This window comes from Erpetoichthys calabaricus, chromosome 4 (genome assembly GCF_900747795.2).
Source record: "Erpetoichthys calabaricus chromosome 4, fErpCal1.3, whole genome shotgun sequence".
Classification (NCBI taxonomy): Eukaryota; Metazoa; Chordata; class Cladistia; order Polypteriformes; family Polypteridae; genus Erpetoichthys; species Erpetoichthys calabaricus.
In genome coordinates this window covers 42830142-42851498 of record NC_041397.2, presented here as the reverse complement: position 1 = coordinate 42851498, position 21357 = coordinate 42830142, and the positions used below count along the sequence as shown (strand labels likewise).

The 21357-nt window shown below is 37.5% G+C and overlaps 1 protein-coding gene across 2 annotated transcripts in view; it reads right to left on the bottom strand.

The window, feature by feature from the left end:
• Window positions 1-3736: 3736 nt before the first annotated feature.
• The window catches only part of LOC114649974 (cGMP-dependent 3',5'-cyclic phosphodiesterase), a 736214-nt gene continuing 718593 nt past the window's right edge, over window positions 3737-21357 (bottom strand). For both annotated transcript variants that reach the window (XM_051926538.1, XM_051926540.1), the window contains exons 29-32: window positions 14167-14205; window positions 12676-12782; window positions 5070-8291; window positions 3737-5039 (exon numbers count right to left, since the gene is read on the bottom strand). In XM_051926538.1, the coding sequence (XP_051782498.1) occupies window positions 8060-8291; window positions 12676-12782; window positions 14167-14205 (378 nt within the window). In that variant the 3' untranslated portion in view covers window positions 3737-5039; window positions 5070-8059. The remainder of the gene's footprint in view (window positions 5040-5069; window positions 8292-12675; window positions 12783-14166; window positions 14206-21357) is intronic.

Here is a 21357-nt window from a genome sequence, read left to right as displayed (position 1 = left end):
AGGCTTTAGTCTTGTTCCATCTAGTGTTTAATAACCTTAAAGCAGAAGAGACACTGCAAGTAACAGTTGTGTTATGTACAGCATTGTTATGATTTACTTTTATCATACATTTTTCCTGTCTTTATTTTGCTTATTTTACATTCTTTTCTCTTGTTCTGGGGATTTTGATATAGATAGAAATAATTTCTCCTCCTTTTATATGTGATTCAATAATAGTTAAGTATGTTGATTTTATTTTACGTTTTTCTCTAGACATCTCCATTCTGAAATTCAATTGCCTGGATGTAACGTTGGATTGCTAGGGAGATTATTAAAACATCATCAACGTGACACTTTAACTACCAGCATTAGGACTGTGGGATACACTGCGGCTTATTAATTATGTGGGGTGTAGTAAATGACTATATCACGCACATCGAGTACAAATTGTTGTATAATTTTTCTCAACCCTTTGAACCCAGCTGGCCATTTTTTGGGCTAGATGAATAGCGATATACCCGAAAGGCTGATATAATGGTCTGCTCATATCTGTTACACTACACTACTTTCACAATACTCTACTCTCTAAATCTTGCAGTCCACTTGTATAAGGGTATGTTCTCAAAAGGCCCCTACACCTCTCTGCTGTCATAACGCAGAATACCGGCCTTCGCTGTAATAGACTACTATACCATTGTATTTTGTTTTTTTACCTGCAGGTCAGCTTTGTTTTTTTCTTGTAGGTTTCAAGAACAAATCAGAAATGATTTCAGTTGTGATTTAGCATGGGGACAACTCAAAACAATGGTTAGATTCTTAGTGTATACAGAAAAGTACAAGCAGGCAAAGACAGCTTTTGCCCTTCTGCTCCACAGGAGGTTTCTTCTCTCCCTAAGTTCACCTTAGGACATCTGTGTTACAGTGTGACAGGTGTACCACCCCCAGTAAAACTCCCCACCTGTCACTGTGCTCGGCATGACTTGCACCACGCCCAAGGCAGTTTGGGCGCTTGACACCAGAAGTGAGAGCCCTGAAGGGAATGGGAGACATGGGGCAATTGATCAGAAGGTGGTGAAAATCATGCAAAATGTTATTGTGCATTCCTTCTGCCACTAAAAACTGTTTTGAAGCACATCACTCAAAAGTTAGGTTTTGGCATTAGGTCCTTATAACGAACAGTAGAAAATGACGAAACCTGAAAGATTGAAAGTGATACAGCTTGTTCTAAAGCATCAATGTTTCATTATAACATTGTGGCTTAACAACATATTACCATTAATGTGATATGATTGTTATTGTTCTGATGAGTGGTTTGTCACAGTGAAATTTCTGTCATCGCAAACATTATGCACAAAAAGTGCACTTTAATTGATGTTGTTTTGAAATGTTTCTTATTATGTGCAATTTTCAGGTTTGAATAACTTCTTTTTTTAATTTATCTTTGTTGTGATTTCCCCCTCTTTTGCATACTAGATTAAAATTAGGTTTAGGTTTAGGTTTCTTTATTTAGTCATGTTTACACAAGAAAACATGAAATTTGCCTTCTCAGTTGCATCTAATAACAGATAACAGACAAAATGAAATAAAACAGACAAATAGAAATAAGAAAGGTTAAGGTAAGGCGGTTAGATAATACATATTTACACCAAAAAAAAAAAAAAAGGTTACAGGATATACAGTATATCAAAACCTTAAACATTATCTCCGATATGTCTTATTGAAAAGTCGTACGGCACTAGGAAGAAAGGAGTTTCTGGAGCGATTTGTGTGGGTTTTCAAAGCAACTATCCTTCCTGATTTACTGAAGTTTAGTTCTACATGTAATGGATGTCTGTCATCAGTTGAGATGATTTCCAGTTTCTTTAGCATTGCCCTCTGACACACACTAGTCAAATCATCTACATCAGCCCCAAGAACTTTAGCTGCATACTTCGTAATCTGCTGGAGCTTTTTTGAGTTTTGGTTTGTCAGACTATTTAACCAGGCAATGAAACTGAAAGTGATCACAGACTAGATCATACTGCGATAGAAGGACACCATGAGGTCCTTGTCTACTTTAAATAGTTTGAATTTATGGAGGAGAAATAAGCGCTGGTTGCATTTAGAAAATAATTTTTTAGTATTTGTATTCCAGTTAAGATTGTTATCTAGGTAAGTTCCTAACTATTTATATTCATTCACTATTTCTACTTCCTCTCCCAGAACTACAATAAGTGAACATACAGATTTCTGTCTCTTAAAATCAAATATCATTTCTTTGGTCTTTTTTACATTCAGAGTGAGAGAGTTTTTATTGCACCAGTTTACCATACAGTCCACTTGATTTAGATAGTGGCTTTCATCCTCCCCAGATATGCATCCTATGAGCATGGTGTCATCCGCATACTTAATAATGAAGCAGAGGTCATTGTTCTGTCTCAGGTCACTTGTGTACAGTGTAAACAGTAATGGTGATAAGACACACCCCTGTGGACTTCCTGTGTTTGAAAGAATGGCTCTTGAAAAAGTGTCCTGAACTTTGTCTGTGAATGATTTAAAAGAACGTTCTGAATCCATAGTGTGATAAATGAGTTTACATTCATACTGTTTAATTTCCCAATCAGTATATGAGGCTGTATAGTATTGAACGCTGAAGAAAAATCCAAAAATAGTGCTCTGACATATGAACCAGGCTGGTCAAGAAAGGTATAGATTTGATGTAAGATAACAAGCAGCGCATCTTCCACACTTCTGTTTGCACAATAAGCAATTATTATTCTAATAGAAGCCACAAATCAATATAAACACGATTGTTTAATGTAGGCATATGTTGCATCCTGCAGGGGCTACTAGAACGGGTGTGAGTGTATGAATCAAAGGGTTAAATCAAGAATTTATAATGTGCTTTACAGGAAATTTCAACATACCGAGATGTATATTGTGTATTGTGAAATAGCCTAAAAATTTCACGGAATTATTTATAGGCCATATCGCTCAGCGCTAACTGGCACTATGGATACATCTCTATTCGAGTTTGTGGATAAACTAAGCATAAAAAACCTTTCTGTATGTAGTGGTGTTTTTTAAATTTCCTGAATTTTAACTTTGGTTCTTACTTCAACACTTGGCTTATGATTAGATGAAACATAGGCTTGACTCTTCATTTTGACTCTCTCGCCTGTTTAACGTTTCCTCTCCTGGTCAGTTCCATTCATTCTGTTTGCCTTTCCCCAACACTGACTTACATTTCATCCCCTGGTTTCTGCATTATAATTAATCTCTTGGATGTGGCAGCTTGACAAACATCATAGGTGATTATACAAAGTGGCATTAGTGCAATTTCTCTCCTCATTAGCGTCAAACATGTGGGCTCTATGAGTGCCTTATGGGGACTGAGTTAACAGGACACTAGAGGGACTGGCGAGAGTGTGAAACTGTATTTAACTGCCCTTAATTCCTGCTCTCAAGATAAAAGGAGTCCCATCTACAGACTGATGTCAACTCGGGTCTCACCACCTCTTCTGCCCCACACTGAAGAAAGACGCCTCCACTGGAAGACCAACGTCAGTTTGATATGAGCAGTGCTAGAAGATAAGCTCCAATAGCATAGTGACCTTCCATTAAACCTTTTCATTGAGTACCAAATCAAAATCTTTGCCATTAAATGTATATTTTTCTTTGTGTTCTTATTACACTAGCACCACACTTAATATTTTCCTTGATTGTAACATCAATTATTTTAAAATGTTTTGTAGAGGAATTAAAGAAGACATGAAGATTGTTTTGATGTAGGAAATTTATTTAGATAAAAAGTTAACTGTACTTCACAGTTCACAGTTATCTGAGAAAACAATGCCTTTTTAAGTTTAAACACTTCATTGCAAACATATTCCCTTGGAGACATTAAATAAACTCTTCGGCACAGACTCCCTTTACAGTATCTACAGATATCTATACAAACAAACAAAAGCACAACCCAACTGAAAAGGAAAGCAAAAGACTTCGGGTTCATTCGGCAAGTCAACTTAGCTACTTTCTGTCTAGCTACTAATAACAGGTTGGAGGACACCAAAATACATTTTTAAAAGCAGACCTGCTATGTTTAAAGTAGCATTTTAAAGGTACATAATAAATCTCCAGAAAATAATGTAGAACTAATGATCTCTGTATAATGTTTACTACAGCCTCATGAGGCCATCAGCTCCAGCCCTTTTCCTCCAAGCTGTCTGCTCTTTGCACATTTACACAACCTCCTGAGTCAGCAGGACAACTTTTTAAGGTTTCTATATATAAACAAAATTGTTTAAAAACAAATGTATTTATAGACCCAAGGATAGCTCAAGAAAAATGAATTTGCTTTCATTCACTGTTTAAAAAAATAATAACAACATATAGTAAATGTCACATCAAAGGCTGTCAGCAATTATTTACTGTATATACAAAGCATATTGGAATAATACATTTACAGTTCCATATTTATGGTTGGCACACTGCCAGTCTGGCATAATTTATCATAGAACTGTGTACATTAATAAAACACAATGCATTCAAAAGTAATATACTTTAGTGAGCAAACTGCACTGTATATTTTTTCGTTTTTTCTTGTTTTCAAAGCTTGCTTTGACATTCAGTACTTTATGATCTTAGAAGATATGTTGTTATTACATGAGGCTAACAAATTGATTTCAATATATGTGTTAAAAGTACAGTAATAAATGGAAATTTACACAATTTAAAAATGTATTTAGTGAATTTTGTAAAGAGCAGGAAGGATTTTATATATTATTAAAAGTAAAACTAACAGAGAAACATTAAAACATAACAAATGCAAAAAATCATTAGTTATATAGAGTATTCATACCTTTTAACATATCTGAATATAAAAATGCAAGACCAAAATACTTGATGACCTCCAAAGCAAACACACACATACAGAAATCACTCAATATCAGGATCGTCATTTTCAATTAGACACTTTTTTCCAAAGGCAACTGAGATAAGTAAGGCAAATGAATAATGCAGAGTACACATTGTGTCTGTGATTTCAGATTGCAATCACCTCCATGGAAAGAGCCCCAGCCCTTAAGTAATGTCTGCTAAGAACATATGACATATTATGTGTCTCAATATATCACAAGCCATTTAGTAATTGGACACACACATACATGAGAAAAATCCTAATTTAGTTCAGATAGTCAAACTGCTACATAATTTGCCTCAACCAGGTAATATATGTCCAGTGGATTCCATATAAATGTATAAAATAAATAACCGTATTTAATGTTTCTTGAAATTATAAATCACTATAAGTTTAGTAGGGATCATGCCTAAATCAATTGAATAAATATTTATTTCTTTGTATTGTTCCAATTTTTCAAACCTGTGTATTCCATTATAGGGTCACAGCATGCCAGTCCTTCATACACACTTAGGGCCAGTTTAGAGCTACCGATCAACTTAATCTGTATGTCACTTGGATACTAGTCTCACTCGATAAAACAAAAAATCAGATATCTCTTTGTCCAGATATAAAACTTGATAATAAGCAGCATCACAAAATTCTAGAAAACATATTAGCAGTGGGTATGTGCAGAGAAAATGTGCATACTTCACATATTGGCCAGTAAACCACTATATATATATATATATATATATATATATATATATATATATATATATCCACACATGTGCATCGAGTTTGCCTGTACAGCTGTGATAAGTTGATAAACACCACCCTGAGATGGTAGAGGGTACTGTTGCTAATAGTATCTTCTGTTTTCTTTGCAGCACCAAGCAGTTGAAACCTATTTAGAATGAATACATTGTGTTGCTGCCAATTCAAGCACTAATTTGTAGGTTTTTTATGGACATTTTCTTTTCTAGTTGTAGTAGTGGCCAGTGTTTGAAGTGTGGTCCTGAAACAAATTAGGTAAGCAGTAGTACTCTGGGACGTTGGGGGGGTTTGAGTTGTTCCCATGCTAATGATTTCTTTTCTTTCACCCAGAGCTAAAAGAAGATGCCCAGTGTGGGCACCTAACCCCATATCATAATTTGTGTGTATGCTTACTTACATACATAAGATGAGCTTAGTAAAGATGAACTAAAAAAAGACATAGAATATAAACAGTATTTATACCTCACAAGAAAAAATGGGAGGTTTTAGGCTAATCAGCTTTCATTTTTATTAATGTTGTGGAACGTCTTGTCTCTTACACTTGTTGTGGCATCCTCCGAATATAAGAAATAAGAAGTTCAATAAACAACAAAAGACTGTTCAGTCCATCAAGCATGTTTGGTTAACTTGACTGATAAGTGCACAAACACATCGGGAGGGGTCCTGGGATACTCCTTGATGTAGAAATGCTCCCAGTCTGTGATGAACTTAAGTCTGGGATCTGAGGCAACCCTCTCCAATTCTGTCTCTATTAGCGTTTGTTTATTTGTGCATATATTACACTATATACTGTATACCCACATACCATACATGTAGAGCGTACCACTTCTAAATGTTGTTTTATAGTGGCATTAACATTTGACATATTAGTTTTGAAAGTATGAAAAAGTAAAATGCACATATTTACAACTGGTAAGTAGAAAACAAAGAATCATGATCAGCAGGATTCTGTAAATTTTGGTGTGCTAACCTATTTTGAAGTGTCATCAGCAAAGTCTGTGGTATCATTAAATTCTTTGGTGTAACAGGTTATTTATGAACAGTGATGAAACTATATATTAACAAGAGTCATAAATACATTTCTCAATTAAAAATATAACATAACATTCTCAATCTCGTTCAACTAGAGTTGCAGTGGGCTGGAGTATTAAGTACTTTAATTACCTTAATTCATTAACAGTGCTATGATGATAAATAATGATAAAGTTATCTTCTAATCTAAAAAACACAAGTGAATGATAATAAAAAGATTGTTGATTTAAATGTAATTTTACACATTAAAAATTTGCAGGGATCTAATGAAATAATCATATGTGTTTATATTTGACGTATTTTTCATCTCAGTATATATTAAGTCAGTCAAAAGATTTTATGTAAGATGATTCACAATTCTGTGCATTTATTTATGGGTATGAAACAATGTAAAATATTTTTATGTTCTAATTCAATATTCATATGGATTGAAAAGCTACTGAAAATATAAAATAGTCATCAACTGTAACAATATTTAGTGTAGAAAACTGAGCAAGAAACAACAATCAGCATTGGCACATGGCAACTCTCAAGTGAGTTCACAGATTTAATCAATCAAGTCAAAATCCACTCGGGTTAGAGCATTCAAAAACACAACCACCTTTGATGTCAGTCTCAGACTAAAATGTACAAAATGAAATGCACTTTCTGTAAGCAATCAAAATTACACCATAATTCAAAAAGCCTGGCAACAAAACTAAAGGATGTTAAATTGGTAGGGCATGTGTTTTCTTGATATAAAAGCTGGCGCACGGCACAAAGTTTCTCCACAGATTATTTAGTACTTCCATTACAGATGGACTGATAAAAAAAGTAAGAAAATGGAACTACAAAACTCTGTGAAACAAAATGGCAAAATCAACATAAATAAAAGGTGTTTCTTCATTTTCTTCTTCTGTACTTACATTAAGTATAAAACAGAAATAAAAGAGACAGAGAAGCTTTACATTTGTCTAGTTGCAACGGATTATAGAGAACTGTTTAGTTTCTGAATGTTTCCATGATGACAAAATGTGTGACTGTCCCACGAGAAGCTGAGTGTAACTTTGGTAGATGCACAGCTTTTCTTACCACACACACCCACTTCCAGGACCAAGGTCATTGACCCCCTTGTTGACACGCCGTTGTGGATCTGTATTCACAAGTCATTCTGTGTGATTCTAGATTTTTGTTTTGTAAGCATTTCATTCTAGAATAAAGATATCAGTCCTGTAGCCAAAACCTGACCGCACAACGTGTTCACCTTTTTTCAGTCACTCGTTTGTTCACACAGCTGTATAAACCGTTTTACAGCCTGTAAGATCCTTCTGAAACAGAGCAGAAAAGTTCTCAGATGCATTTTTTATGAAATCATTTTCTTTTTTATGTTTTCAAAGGTAATATTTATTTTTTAACTCATTCCTCTAAGCTCTCAATCATTCCTTGGCTATCCAAACAGCCATTCATCTTTAGAGATTCTGCCGTCTGCTGCTGGAGCTGCTCATATTCTTCATCCAGAAAGTCAAGAGAGTTGTTGCTAGGCAACCCTCGAATGGTGAATTTGTGTGACACCTTGGTCCACTGCTCCCGATTAGCTGCAACCCTCTGATAAAGTTCTGCTGACTTGGGGAAAAGTTCTTGAAGAAGCCTTGAGAAAATAAATAAAACATTTCATGAGTTTAAACTCTCTTTGGATTTGTTCTCCACACAAGAGGCACTGACATGTTGCGCAGAGTGCCTCATTAATTCTGTGCTGACAGGTTATTTCCTGTTGCTCTGTCTGATAATGAATAGTCACATAAAGACCCTTTATTAATGCCTGCTCTGTAAAATTCAGTAAAGGATGAATTTGAAATGCATGCTCAGCCTTATTCACAAAATGATTACATAAACCTAAGATGATTAAGTGTGGCATAAGACATCCTTTAAAATGTGTTAGATGCCTTTACCGTCAGTTGGTCATAGGATCCATCCATACATTTATCTACTTTGAATCTCTCACTACATCTACTATCATATCTACTGTAGTCCACGGTTACAAGGGATTAGCCCACCCTGACGGCATCAGGCACAACACAACAACCACCTCTTGTTCATTGCAGGGCACATTCCTAATTTCCACTCTGACTTCAACCTTTACAATTAGGTAGTGACACTTTTCAGCTGCCCTCCTCTCTTGGAATATTTAGTAATATTAAAAGCCATCAGCAATGGCTATCATCTGTACTGGAGTGAAAATATGGCTTTTTACATTCTGGGGAAATAAGACTTGTAATATTTAAATTTGTATTTTAAGTTCATAAAGGAATATAGGATTACTTAGATGAGACATAACTTTGAAATGGATAGAATGTGTAAACAAGGTTATAAAGATAATAATATAATGGTTAATATTGTATTAATTGTGAGGGAGTTTGACATGACTGGGCTGGGAAAGTGTTTTTAAGTCAGCAGGCAAACTGTATATTAAGAGACAATTTCAAGACTGATGGGATGTATGTCTGTAGTACTAGGGTATTGTACCGTGTTAGCCATTATGGATGTAGTGAGAAGTCAAGCAAAATGACACCTTTCATTGGCTAACTAAAAAGATTACAATATGCAAGCTTTCGAGGTAACTCAGGCCCCTTCTTCAGGCAAGACATCTTGTCGAAGAGAAGCCCAGTAATACTCATTGAGATACATTACTATTCAAGTGTTTCCCTCTGCATACAGCACCACAGGATTTAGAAAGATGTAATGTCTCCCTAATTAGAAAATGTATAATCATCCTAATAAACAACTATGATGTATTGCATGTATTCATGGGGAGACTCAGCAGGGAGTAACATCAAGCTCTGCTGCTTAATGTAGCATGCAGAAGCCTAAAGTGAAAGCAAAAAGTACACAGGAAATGTTTGTACACAACGTAGAAAGTCTCCCTAGGATGGCTTTAAGCCCATCAGGAAAACAAGGTAGGCCAAGTTTGGGGATAGGAACCAAAAACTGTAAAACACCTGCCAGAAACATGAACAACAGTTTAAAAGACAGTGGAAAATCTCTGCAGGACATATCTGCCAAGTGCTGTCTGGAAAAGGCTGACAACGTAGAAAGTCTCCCTAGGATGGCTTTAAGCCCATCAGGAAAACAAGGTAGGCCAAGTTTGGGGATAGGAACCAAAAACTGTAAAACACCTGCCAGAAACATGAACAACAGTTTAAAAGACAGTGGAAAATCTCTGCAGGACATATCTGCCAAGTGCTGTCTGGAAAAGGCAGAACAAGTCATGAAGTACCCCAGTCATCCTTCAAGTTCATTTTTCTCCCTCCTTCCATTAGGCAGGCGCTAGAACTATAAACACCTGGGGCTTCATGCATAACGCCGTGCGTAGAATTTACACTAATACATGGCGTAAGGACAAAAGTGGAAATGTGTGTATGCACAAAAAAATTGAGATGCATAAATCTGTGCGTTCACCAACTTTCACGTTTTTCCGCTACGTAAATCCCGGTCAGCGTGAAAAGTAACGCATGTGCACTTGCCTGCTGTCCCATCCTGCCTCCTCCCAGAATTATACCTCTTTGAATATGCAAATGAATATAAATAGCCCTTAAGCTCAGTTTTCTGTGAAAAGGCAATAGCAAAAGCACGGGGGAAAACAGAAGAATTTAAGCGAATACCAAGTGGAGGCAAGGAAAAACGTTCTATTTGTTGGTTGATCGAGTGACATACAGTGTCAGAGAAACTCGAAAGCTCAAGTTCGCAAAATCGCACAGTGCCCGAAATAAAAAAGAAGTTGTCAGATGTCAAAGTCGCCATGAAAAGGCGAATAGTAGCCCACCATATGAGTGTCATATGAAAGTTTATTTGGGTACAGAGAAAAGAAAAAAAAATACAGACACAGTGGGAAAAAAGCTCGAAATGTCAACTTTAATCTCGACATTTCCACTTTAATATGATGTAGAACATCATAAAATTCATCTTTAAATTGTTTAATTTACTAGTTTCTCAAATACCATCGTAACTAAAGTAGCACGTTAAATGCTTTGTTTTGTATATGTTCTTCTATGTGTGTTTTTATTAACAATATAGATTATTTAAATTATGTTAATATTTTATCTGTATAATGTAAAAAACATATTTTGCTGAATTTCATCTTAAAAATGATATCGTCATCATATGTAAATATGCACTTTATAAAGTGGCTCAGGCTGTGCAATATTATAACTGTATTGCAAGTTTACAGTAAGGTACAGTAATTGTACTTATAAGTACAAACAGTTCTACAAGGAGCACTTGATGGACTGATTGAGTGCATTTATAGTTCTTGGGATGAAACTGTTTCTGAACGGTTTAATTTGATCAGCTGCTGTAGAGCTGTGATTCCACACTCAGATACTGTGGGTTAAATACTCTGAGTGGTGCATTGAGAGTAACACAGCTAAAGCAGCTATGGTATTTGGAATAGTTTGGCCATTCCGTGGAGCATTATATTGTTACAGGTTAATTACAATCAGATGCCTTAAACTAATAAACAATATGCGGTTAATTTCAGTGTATTTGATAAAGCCACGTCAGGGATCCGACTTAAAAAAGAAAGGGAAACCACACTGGAACAAAAGCACTGCTTTGACACTGGGTGCCGCCAATTTGCAAAACCAAGCGGAGAACTTGCGTATGCCAAGCATTTAGCTGGCTTGAAAATGTGCGTGGCTTTACGCCAAGTTTAGGTTTTATACATCATGATGTGAGCATGGAAATGGGAATACGCAACATTTTTGTTTGTACGCACCGTTTATACATGAGGCCCCAGAACTGTGAGATTTAACAACATTTTCTACCCGCAGGTAATAAGGCTGCTCAGCTGTCATATGTGATTAACTGTCTGTAATCAACTGAACAAAATAAGTGACAAATCTTCTGTGGTTCTTCTGTATATAAAGTTGTGTTTAGTGTTATTTACTGTGAGCATCATTATTATTATTATTATTAGATTTAAGTTAAGCTTTTTCTCTTCCTGATGTTTTATGATGATTATTGTGTCTCCAAGGAGCATTATACAAATAAGAACTTCACTGTACATTGTGTATATATGTGACAATAAAAATGACCCTAACTAAAATGTCAAATCCATACTGCTGTGGAGAACCTTAAAGACCATCACAAGGAGGACTGAGATGTTTGTAAACCAATGATGACAAATGATTCTCCACATTCACTGGTAAGAAAATGTTACTGACTTATAGCAAATAAAATAGCAACGTAAAATAGAAAAGGAAATCCTGTGGAAAACACGTGACTGGTTTGTCCGCAATTTAAGGAAACCAACATCCAGTGTCACACGAAAGTCATTGAAATAGAACCCCCAAGGCAAGAGTAAAACAGGAAGACAGAGCTGGGACAGTGGTAGCTAGCTATGGTTTCACAGAACAGAAGTATAAGCAATGGCCTATGCTCCAGAGGGTGCAAAGGATGTAATAATAATAATAATGATAAATAGTAAGAAGAGCATTCTAAAGAATCAAACTGATATAAATGCATCTAATTTGTTTGCCTAAATCTTTTGGCAGACGGATATCCAATGCCACAATAAAATGCTGAATATGCCATATTTGGCCAGAATCACTGCATTAACACAGATGAGGATTATGATTCTATAAATACTCTTCCTGATCAGATCTTTTTATTTCTAGCTGCTGTTTTATATCATCTCATGCATTTCACCCCTAAAAATGTAAATAAAGATCAATGCGAAGAGTTGTTCTTGAAGTTAGGGTTGTAAGGCAGGAAGGAAAGCGCTACCAGTGTGACAGTCCAATGAGATAAACCTGAAGAACTCGTGCAGGAAAGCCTATGCAGAGTCAAAAGTGTTAACCCCTGTGCCACCATGTGGTCCTCTGTCTTCCTAATGAATTCTGCAAATTCAAGTAGTCTGTGTTTTGTGGAGGTATTCATTTTATTGCTCACAAAAGCACAAATTACCCCATATTTTCCAATAGTTGCATAATCGCCATAGAATGCCACTCTGACCTCCTCTAAATTCCAGTACTCACTTGTAAATGGGCATAGCAATATGCTCCATGAAGCTTATCTGCAATTCAGGAATGTAGGCTTTTTCTCTGTCCATCATTTCACTCGGCCGGTTACCCATGGCTTTCTCCTGCAGAAACACAGCAGTTTTTTAGAAAATGGAAAATCATTTACTGATACTGACAGAAAAAATGAATATCCTTTTTAAAATAAAAGGAGATGTCTAGTTTCTGAATTAAATTTTACTTTTAATGCCAGTTTACTGTCCAAAAAAAAAAAAAAACATTGAATATTATATTTGTGTCACACCCAAATTATAATCATATACATATCGCATGGCTTGGAATGAAAACCAGAATACCCAGTGGAAAAAGTAACACAGACCCTGAGAGAACAAGCAAATTAAACCCAGACACTGACTGGGAGGGGTTTCAACTGAGGAATCTGGATATAAGGATTATCCATCCATTTTCCAAAACCACTTATCCAGGGAAGGGTTGTTGGACAGTTGGGGTCTATCCCAGCAAGCATCGGGCACAAGGCAGGAACAACACCTAAACAGGGTGCCAGTCCATGGCAGGGCCTACAAACACACACACCCACACTAGGGCCAACTAAGAAATGCAAATCCACCTAACTTGCATGTCTTTGGACTGTGGGATGAAACTGGATTACCCAGAGGAATCCCACAAAGACATGGGGTGAACATGCAAACTCCATGCTGGAAGCATCCAGGGCTCGGACCTCAGTCTCATGATACAAGGATTATTTGGTACTTAATTTATGACTTAATCAAATATTACCTTAAAATGGAATGTCAAATAAAGTAGGGACACATACAAATGCTTTACTTTTTCATTTTATTTAAAATATTTTAGAAAAAAAGAAACCGACGCACACATGCATACACAATATACTGTAAGTTAAAAGTACTTTTGCTATACTATTAAATGTTACATATGTCATGATCTCCAGCTTGTTAACATTATTTTTGAGTATTTTGAGTTAGTTTCCTTATCTGGATATTTAAAAATTAATGTTTATTTATAATTTACATCTTGTTACATTCTGGATGATCTCATACAAGGTTGTGTTACGCTGGTTTCTAAGGACATCTCTCTCATTATCAGGCCATTGAATCACATGCATCCATTTTTGACATTGTAGATGCCATGTTACTTAAGAGCAAGAAGCTGCTGATAATCCCTATCTGAGGTTTATCATAAAAGGAAATACCTTGTCTCACAAAAGAATTAAAAGTTTCGTTTTGTTAAGAATTTCAGGAGACCACTTAAAGCATTCTCCCAACTATACTTCTTGCTCCATTACCAAGTTCACTGGTTCGACTGACCTACCATTCATCTTTAGGTTTTGAATTTTTTGTTTGCACTTCAACCTGTTCCGCCCAGAAGATAAATAAATAGAATAAAACTAACACTAGGTTTTTAAAATTTTCTTATAGACATTCTCCTTGGGCACAAAGTAGAAATAATAATACATAAGTTAGAACTTACCAGATCTCCTTGGGAAAAGAATTCTTTATAGATAAGTTCCTGCAAAGCACAAAAATATGAACATATGAGTGTCTTTAGTAAACAATGAACATATGTCCACTTAAACAGTTTTATTTTCTGAAACATCTTTTTACAGGCACGTCAAATATGATAGATAGATAGATAGATAGATAGATAGATAGATAGATAGATAGATAGATAGATAGATAGATAGATAGATAGATAGATAGATAGATACTTTATTAATCCCAAGGGGAAATTCACATAAATACTGATGACAAATAAATTGCAGTTTGGGAATGGGATGCTATAGTGAGTATGAGTTTGAGCATGACTTTGAGCAGTTGTTCAAAGCTGATCCTCTGGCTAGGACGTTGGATGTCTCTGGGTCCATGATTCTTGAGGCTGATCCTCCAATTTGCTGAGAACCACCCAATCTCACTGAGGCTGTCTTCCTGGCATTGCAAGCAATCTTTGCTTCCCTTTGGGAGACTGGCATCATCCCAGTCATTTCCTGACTGGAAAACAGGACTTGTCGTCCCTATCTGGAAAGGGAAGGGTGATCACCTGGATTGCGGCAACTACAGGGGGATAACACTGTCTCGGTGCCGGGTAAGGTCCTTGCTAGGGTCATCTTCAATAGGATTCATGATCACTAGCTCACCTACCAGAGACCGGAGCAGTCTAGTTTTACCCCTAAGAAGTCTACCATCGACCGCATCCTGGCACTGAGGGTTCTCATGGAGCGCAAATGCAAATATCAGCAGAGTTTCTTTGCAGCCTTTGTTGATTTTCGTAAAGCGTTCGACTCAGTTAATCGAGCTGCCTGTGGGACATCCTAAGGGTTTGCGGGATCCCCTCGATGTTGCTGGATATCATGACCGGCCTGTACACTGGTACTGTGAGTGCTGTGCAAAGTAGAGGCAGAATCTCTGTGTTTTTCCCAGTTGATTCTGGGGTTCGTCAGGGGTGTGTTCTTGCTCCTACTCTGTTCAATGGTTGTATGGACTGGGTTTTGGGCAAGCTCGTGGGGTCCAGTGGCTGTGGGGCACCTGTTGGTGAACAAAGATTCACAGATCTTGACTTTGCTGACAATGCTGTGATCTATGTGGAGTCATGAGGTCGCTGGAAAGGGGTGTGTGGCTCTCCTGATATCTATGCAAAAGGACGAAGGTCCAAGTCTTTAGAGTCCTGGTGCTTCCTGTCTTGCTATATGGTTGCGAGACATGGACGCTGTCCAGTGACCTGAGATGAAGACTGGACTCCATTGGTACTGTGTCTCTCCCGAAAATCCTTGGGCACCGTTGGTTTGACTTTGTGTTGAATGAGAGGTTGCTTATGGATTCCTAATGAGGCATATTACCTGAACTGTGAGGGAGTGTCAGTTACGGCACTATGGCCATGTGGTGCGTTTCCCCTAAGGTAATCCAGGTCGTAGGATCCTCATTGTTGGGGACCCGAGTGTCTGGACCAGGCCAAGGGGTCGCCCACGTAACATCTGGTTGCGGCAGATAGAGGGTCATTTCTGGAGGGTGGGACAGGACTGCGTGTCTGCCTGGAGGGTTGCCAACTGGGATTCTGAGCTGTTTCGTTGTGTGGTGGGTGCGGCAACGCACTGTACCAGTGCATGCTCCCCAACTTGACTTGACTTGGAGTATAATATAAACCATTGTAACACAGTCACATGGTTAAGAGAAATGAGGAGGAGTTGGTTGAGTCTGGAGAAGAATTGAGGGGGAGACAGAGGCTCAGGTTGGTCTTTGAGGATATGAGGGAGGGCGGGTTGAAGGTATAGAGGTTGGCAAAGACAGAGGAGACTCATCAAGGCAGCCAAGCCCTATCAGTGGAAGAGCAGAAGAAAATAATAAGTTTTAGGATGCAAATGAATTTTGTAATTATTTTTACATTTTTTTAAATGACATATAAGATTAATAAAACTATCTCATAGATAGTATAAAATGCATTCACTGTAATCATAATAATACAGATTATTTTTTTTAGCATTCTTGTAGGAACTCAAAAACACCTACATTAAGAAGGAGTACAACAAAACAAATTAATTTCAAATTAAAAAGAAAAAAAAGCAGTAAGCCAGAAACAGCAGCAAATCCTATTTTAAACTGTGGCATTTTTCGCTAGTTGCCTGGTGAACAGTTTCCCTGGTGTTCTACATAACTTTTCTGATGCCACGGACAAGTGATAACCACTCTAAGGTTTTACTGTTAAATGGGTCGACTTTTTATCAGTTTTCTCTACTTCTTCTTCTCGATATTGTCACAGACTTTGGCTTACTTGGTGCCTCTTGCCATTCTCTATACATTACAGGCAGATGCAGAGTCAGTGTGCACCCACTGAGGGGACAAGCTCTAGCAAACTGTCCATAATGCCTATGCCATGCACCGTCCCTACACAGCTGGGTTGGCATACTTTTTTATGCTGTTTTTTCATTGTACGCTTTGCTCTACTCACATACTACTAGACACAACACTGGGACTATCAAGAAGCACAGAAAGCAGAGGAGGGATTCACAAAAGCTCCATCACTCTAGCTCTTGGGCCGTTCATAAGATGATGAGGAAGAATGCAGTCTATGGATCTTAAGCTGTGCTAGGGCATTTGCAGAGGGGGGAGAGATGAAGGGTGTGCTGCGGCAGGCTGATAGCAGCTGTTTTAAAAGAATACTTTCACCACATGTTGGGGTGGGGTGGTTATGACCATTGGTTCCAATAAACATTCTGAACCCACTGAAACTTTCTTCAGGGTTTTGAATTTAATATTACAGAAGATGCTGTTGCATCCAATACAATAAATGAGGACTGTATTATCAGCAGAAGGTGGTCTCTAGTGGAAAGATTTTTTCAGGTGGAATAAGGTTCATTTTTTGTATAGACAATCCGATCTAGATCTTTGTAAAAGCAGAAATGCTGTATCAGTGAAAGTCCAGAGTGAAGTTTTATGTACATTTTCTAAAAGAAAATATGGGGCATTTCAATTTAAAATTAAAATGTCTCCTGGAGAGAGGCAGTTATTGCTGAGGTGGTGATTTGCATATAATCTTGGTAGTTAGAACAGCTGTAACTGAGGACCAAAAGATTTATTTTCAGTCCAGACTTTGTCATGTAGACTGGAGGATAGTTGCAAGAAGAGTGACTTGCGGGACACTATGTTTAAGTGCCATTTTGTCTGATTTACAGCTGTTATCTTTCTGCAATGTAAGACATAAACCAGGCAAGTCTGGTTCATTAGTGATTACCTCAAAAGTAAAATTTAGGGTTTATTCTGAAATCTTAATGACTCTCCCCTGTTTTGATTTTCTTCTCATTATTTTGCTATTACACTTGGTGCCACTACATTGCCATGAAATTACTCCTACCCATGGAATTTGACAACCAAGATATTGGAGAACTAGGATTCAATCCTCTTCTCGTTATACTTCAGATTATATAGTTGTGTGTTTCATATTGTATAATTCCAAAAGTGGAGTTGGCCTGTATCATCAGCACTGTCACTTTGTGTGTTGTAATTATTTGTGGAGAATTTGTTTTACACCAGGAATGTTGTTACCTAGAATCAAAAAATCTTACTAATCATGTATTTTTATATAACATCTTCATCATGATGAAGTATCTAACAGTCAGAGCACAGGCATCAAGTGGATTGACTTGCTCAGGATCACACAGTAAAGCCAGTGTGGAGACAGAACCTTAAAATCAAACTGCTTAGCAGAAGAGTTTAGTCTAGGGGATTCACTGGGGTGGACATCACAAGCTCTAGGTGTTTAGAATGAATGGGTTTGTGAATTAGCTAGATCCAGAGTGCTGGTGGATGTTTTCATATTTTTGTAAGTGTAGTAATGTAAAAGCAGTTGAATCCTACAATATCTGAAAATTAAGGACTAAGCTAATATGGAATGTTTTAAAAAGTAGGTTCAGGGTCTTATGAGATGCTCAAAGGAAGCTGTTGTAATTTGAATTCTTTAATGCCGTCAGGAGGAAAAGTAGAGAAATGTTACCATGTTTCTGGGTCAGTATCAGTAGTTAGCCAAGGGTTTCAGCAGGTTGTGGAAAAAAACAAATTTTTTGTTTTTGATGAGACTCAGTATAAATACATTAATAAAAGTAAAGAATCTTGAGAGCTGTATCATCATACTGGTGGATCTATGGAGCCACAGGTAACTCTCAAACTGAACGACAGTCCTGTTTCCTTTTCTCTTCACTCCGCACACCTCCAACTATAAAAATAACACCAGGGGCCTCATGCAGAATTCACACTAAAACATGGCGTATGGACAAAAGCGGAAATGTTCGTACGCACAAAAAAATCTAGATGCATAAATCTGTGCATTCGCCAACTTCCACGTTCTTCCGCTACAAAAATTCCGGTCAGAGTGAAAAGTAACGCCGTCTACGCACCTGCCGCCACTCCCTAACTCCTCCCAGAATTATGCCTCTTTGAATATGCAAATCAATATAAATAGCCCTTAAGCTCAGCGTTCTGTGAAAAGGCAATGGCAAAAGCACGGGGGAAAATAGAAGAATTTCAGCGAATACCAAGTGGAGGCAAGGAAAAACGTACTATTTGTTAGTTTACACAGTGGTATAAACAACAAAAGGAAGCTGATCGAGTGACATAGAGTATCTGAGAAACTCGAAAGCTCAAGTTCACAAAGTCGCACAGTGCCCGAAATAAAAAAAGTTGTCAGATATCAAAGTCGCCATGAAAAGGCGAGTCATAGGCCACCGTCTGAGTGTCATATGAAAGCTTATTAGGGTACGGAGAAAAGAAAAAAAAATAGGGACACAGTGGGAAGAAAGCTTGAAATGTCAACTTTAATCTCGAAATTTCCACTTTAATCACGCAGTTTATTTTGTCATTAACGTAGAACATCATAAACTTCATCTTAAAATCATTTCATTTACTAGTTTCTCAAATACCATCTTAACTAAAGTAACACATTAAATGCTTTGTTTTGGATATGTTCTTCTATGTGCTCTATGTGTGTGGATCACTACGTGCTTCTTAAACGGGCTTTCTCTTCCTCCAACAGGACACAGAATACATTACATTCGTGATATTACAGTTCTCTGAATAAATTAAATACTGAGAAGTATACTTGATATCATTTTCATGATGATAGGAATTAGAGCATGTTATTAAACATGGGAACACGGTGGCACACTGATAGTGACGAGCTGGTGCCTCATCCAGAGATTGTTCCTGCCTCACGCAAGATGCTCGCTGCACCGTGCGCGACCTTCGATGAAATAATTTATTGCAGCAGTACTGTCTCTTTCAAACATACTAATCTCCTATTCCTGTCCTTCCTTTTCTTTCTCCAAGTACCCAATCACCACACAATCATCTCTGTAATAGATGTTAAGCCATCTGTAAGGTTAGAATGACAATTCTTCAAAACTTTTAAGGAACATTGAAATATCTTTGTAGTACATGTTTAATTATTCTATCCATCTATCCTTCCAGTGTCGCGCAAGCCCCAGCAAGAATACAGTGCGAGGCAGGAACAATCCCTGAATGGGCGCCAGCTCGTCACTAGTGCTGTGACACTGTGTCCTCACATGTTTAATTATTACCAATGTAGATTATTTCAATGATGTTAACATTTTATCTATATAATGTAATAAACATATTTTGCTGCATTTCATTCTAAAAATAATATCGTCATCATATGTAAATACGCGCTTTATAAAGTGGCTCAGGTTGTGCAATATTATAACTGTATCGCAAGTTTACAGTGAGGTAATTGTACTTATAAGTACAAACAGTTCTACAAGGAGCGCTTGATGGACTGATTGATTGCATTTATAGTTCTTGGGATGAAACTGTTTCTGAACCGCAAAGTCAGTACAGGAAAGGCTCTGAAGCGTTTGTCGTATGACAGCAGTTCAAATAGACAGCATGGCTGAAGCAGTGTGTGCTAGATGCTCTATACTGATAATTCTCTTTCCAATCAGCTGCTGTAGAGCTGTGATACCACACTCAGATATAGTGATATAAATACTCCGAGTGGTGCAGTGAGAGTAATACGGAAAAAGATGATCCGCTGTGGCAACCCCTAATGGGAGCAGCTGAAAGAAGAAAAAGAAGGAGCAGTGAGAGTAACAACACTAAAGCAGCTATAGTATTTGGAATAGTTTGGCCATTCCATGGACCATTATATATTGTTACAGGTTAATTACAATCAGATGCCTTACACTAATAAACAATAAATGGTTAATTTCAGTGGTAAAGGTGTGTCAGGGATGTGGATCTAAAAAAGAAAGGGAAACCACACTGGAACAAAAGCACTGCTTGGATGCTGGGTGCTGCCAGTTTACAAAATCGAGCGGAGAACTTGCGTACGCCAGGGTTTGAGCTAGTGTGAAAATGTACATGGCTATATGCCAAGTTTAGGTTTTAAACATCATGATTTGAACGTGGAAATGGGTATACGCAACATTTTCGTGCATACGCATCATTTATACATGAGGCCCCAGGTCATGTCACTTACAAAAATTCTTAGATGATTCTGCACTAATGGGAAGTATAGATAAAGGGGATGAGACAGAGGAGAGGAGTCAGGTGGAGAACTTTGTGTCTTGGTGCAAAGAGAATCGTCTGCATCTTAACATCAGCAAAACCAAGGAAATGATTATTAAGAGCTAGTCACTATTCAAGGAGTGGATGTAGAGGTGGTTCACTCCTACAAGCACTCAGGGAACCACATCAATAGGTTGGACTGGTCTCGGAACGCAGAGGAACAATATAAGAAAGGGCAGAGCAGGCTTTTTATGCTTAGGATTCTGTGCTGCTTAAATGTGGTAAGTGACATCCCACACATCTTCTATAACTGTGTGATGGCCAATTCACTTTTCTATATGCTGTGGTGTACTAGGCTGGTAACATCACTTCAGGAGAGACTCACAGAGACAAACAAACCAATTAAAAGGGCAAACTCAGTTATAGGATGCACACTGGACCCCCTGGAGGTAGTAGTGGAGTAATAGTGGAGGAAAAAATTAAAACAAAACTGAGTGCCATTATGAACAATGCTGCACATCCTCTCTCTGGCACACTAACAAGGAGGACTTTCAGCTAATAAATCATTCATCAGAAGTGTGTCACAAAACACTACTTGAGGCCCTTTATACCAACAGCAATACGTCAGCATAACAACTCATTATGACTGTGATAG